Here is a 2977-nt window from a genome sequence, read left to right as displayed (position 1 = left end):
TTTACATTTTTTAAAAAAATGAATAGAAATTATTATTATTATTAACTAATTATTGTTATTAAGGCTATTATTATTAATTAATATTACTAATATTATTATGAGTTAATATTATTATTAAATATTTAAATTATATTAAATAATTTAAAATTAAAAAAATTAAATAATATTAAACAAAATATTATAGAGTAACTTAATATTATTTTAATATATAATATAATATTAATATAATAATCATAAATATACAAATATATAAGAATATGGTTGTTATTATTTATATAGTTATTAATAATCATAAACAATTGTTCTTTAAAAAAATATACATAATAATTGTTAATGTGGTTGATATAAGTCTATTGGCCTACATCAATGACATTGGAAAATGTGGTTATATATATGCTTCAGTATATTAATCACATTAGAAACTGTGGTTGTATATATGTTTCATATACCATAAACACTATCAACCTAAAATCAATTCAAATAAATTTGAATAAATCAAATCCTATTATTATTATTATTTTTTATTCAAATTAACTTATTTTTAATCCTTGAGATTGAAAATATTGAAATAAAAATTAACCTAGTTTCCACTGAACATACTTTGTCATCTATTTATGTACGTTATGCCGAGCTAGTAGAATAGCAAAGCACAAAAGTCAAATCAGAATTTTGTTTGGTGTCATGGTAACCACGGGATATAAATCGAATGCAAGAACAGCAGACTGCGTCGAGAATGTGACCACATGACTACAAGAACGGACACAAAACAAATTAGTGAACGTTATTAGATGATACTCAGAAGGTACACAAAGCATGACAAACGAGACTTCTGCGAAGGGCCGAATCAAACTACAAACAATGTAGTTTCTTCAAAATAAATGCCTTGAATGACTCGAATTATTAATATGCGAAGATGGAGATGGGGTAGATATGAACAATAATATGGAAGAAATTTGATCCATGGATCGATGGATGTTGAAGAAACTTTGGTGTTCCTGGTACTTCCTCTGGATATTTTTGCTCATCTCTTCAGTAATCGTCTACACCCCACTGCTATTCTCCATCTCCGATCTTCTAATGACAGTGTCAAATTTAGCGACTCTGCAATGAAAAGCATCTCTAGTAGCCAAACTAAGGATCCCACAGATTAGCTCCCTACTCTGGGGATATTCGTCTGCTGGAAACTTCATGGAACGAGCTCAGTTTCGACCCCAACCCACCTCGAAAGCGCCTCAACATCGCCTTATTTGTGAAGAAATTTCCGGCCAAGGGCATGGCTGGGAGGCTGGAACACCATGCTCAGACTTTGAACCGGGCCCTCGCTAAGCGAGGCCATGTTGTGCATCTGTTCACCGCAGGGTCCAAGGTCGAGGTCAAGGACGATAAAGAAGACAAGTGTATGCACTTTCACTGGAGTGATAGGTAAAATTTTAACACGAGTTTAGATTGTAGTAGCAAGATGAGGTTGTATTGATATTTCATGAATTTTTCCTGTATGAATTTTTATTAGCTATATTGATCGTAGATTTGATGAATATTTTGGTATATTATATTGATGGTGGATTTGAGGGATATTTTTGTATATTAGTCTAATTTATAGAAGAGTTAGTGTTGAGTCACAATTAGTAAGATTGTGATTTTTTATCCTTTAAAATGTATTTTTAAATGTATAAATAAGTTCAGCACAAAAAAAATTGGTTAGAAAAAAATATTCGGAAAAAAATCATTTCCTTCCTTGAGTGTTTTGGCATATGATTATATATTGATTACAAAATTTGAGAATATTTTGAATTGATAATAAATTTTGAGAATATTTAAAAAAAAAAAATTGAAAACTTTACTGTGTCCAAAATATTTTCCAAATCTATAATCAAATTAAATTCAACTATATATTTTGATTTATACATTTAATATACACCATCAATAATCACTAATTTAGTTTAATTTAACTTTAGTGTGGCTAGTGTTATATTTGATTATAAAACTAATTTAGTTTAGTTTAATTTTAATATATCGCTGTTATATTTTAAATTAATGATAAATTTTGAAAATATTTTTAAATAAGAAAAAATTGAGAACTTTACTCATATCCCAAATATTCCCTAAATTTATAATCAAATTAAATTCAACTATATTTCTGCTGAACTGGACTGTAAAATGTACAAATGTATCTCAACAGATGCGAAGCTTGGGAATATTTTCACAAAGTGAACGCAAGCCTAGATAAGGGATTCAACATCATACACACCGAGATCATTTGCCTGGATCACCACAAGGCCCACAACTTGTGCAACATGGTATCGATGTGGCACGAAATTGGGTATGAGATCCTCCACTCCGACATCTTGCAAGAGATCAGCAGGGGCCCTGATGAGCCCTAGACATTGACACTAGACAGGGCTCTACGGGAGCGGATCCTGAGAGTTGTGAAGGAGATCAAATTCTTTCCCGACTATCAACACCATGTGGAAACCAGCGACTATGTGGGGGAAGCGCTGAGGATCACGTACATGTTACCCTTGAAGAATGTTCATATCATAGTGAACGGTGTGGAAAAAGCCCGATTCACGCCTGACAGCGACAAGGGCCGAGCGTTTCATCAGAAATACAATGTGCCTTTGGAGGCCAAACTTGTTCTGGGAATGACCAGAAGTCTAGTCAAGGACAAGGGCTACCGGCTGGATTTTAGGGTTCTTAAGGAGCTTTTAGCCACCAAATAAAATGAAGATATATACATTTTGATTACTAGGAATGGACCCTGGGCCAATAGGTACAAAGAGCTGGGGCCTAATGTTAAGGTGTTGGGTCCCTTGAGCTCAGCTCAGCTCAAGGATTTCTATAATGTTTTGGATATATTTATGAACCCTACACTGAGGTCTTAGGGGCTTGACCATATGCTCATAGAGACCATGCTATGTGGGAAGCCATTGTTGGCCACTCATTTTGATAGTATTCGAAAGAGTGTGATCGTGAGTTC

The 2977-nt window shown here is 33.0% G+C and overlaps 1 protein-coding gene across 1 annotated transcript; it reads left to right on the top strand.

Moving 5' to 3' along the window:
• Positions 1-913: 913 nt before the first annotated feature.
• Positions 914-2720, top strand: LOC149192387 (uncharacterized). Its single transcript, XM_089406920.1, has 3 exons — positions 914-924; positions 1204-1397; positions 2395-2720. The coding sequence occupies exons 1-3, from the start codon at positions 914-916 to the stop codon at positions 2718-2720; spliced, it is 531 nt and encodes a 176-aa protein (XP_089263046.1).
• The last annotated feature ends 257 nt before the right edge of the window (positions 2721-2977 follow it).

This window comes from Pinus tabuliformis, chromosome 2_2 (assembly GCF_031772625.1).
Source record: "Pinus tabuliformis cultivar Carrire ecotype Pingquan chromosome 2_2, CPIR1, whole genome shotgun sequence".
In the NCBI taxonomy this organism is placed as follows: domain Eukaryota; kingdom Viridiplantae; phylum Streptophyta; class Pinopsida; order Pinales; family Pinaceae; genus Pinus; species Pinus tabuliformis.
This window is presented reverse-complemented; position numbering and strand designations above follow the sequence as displayed.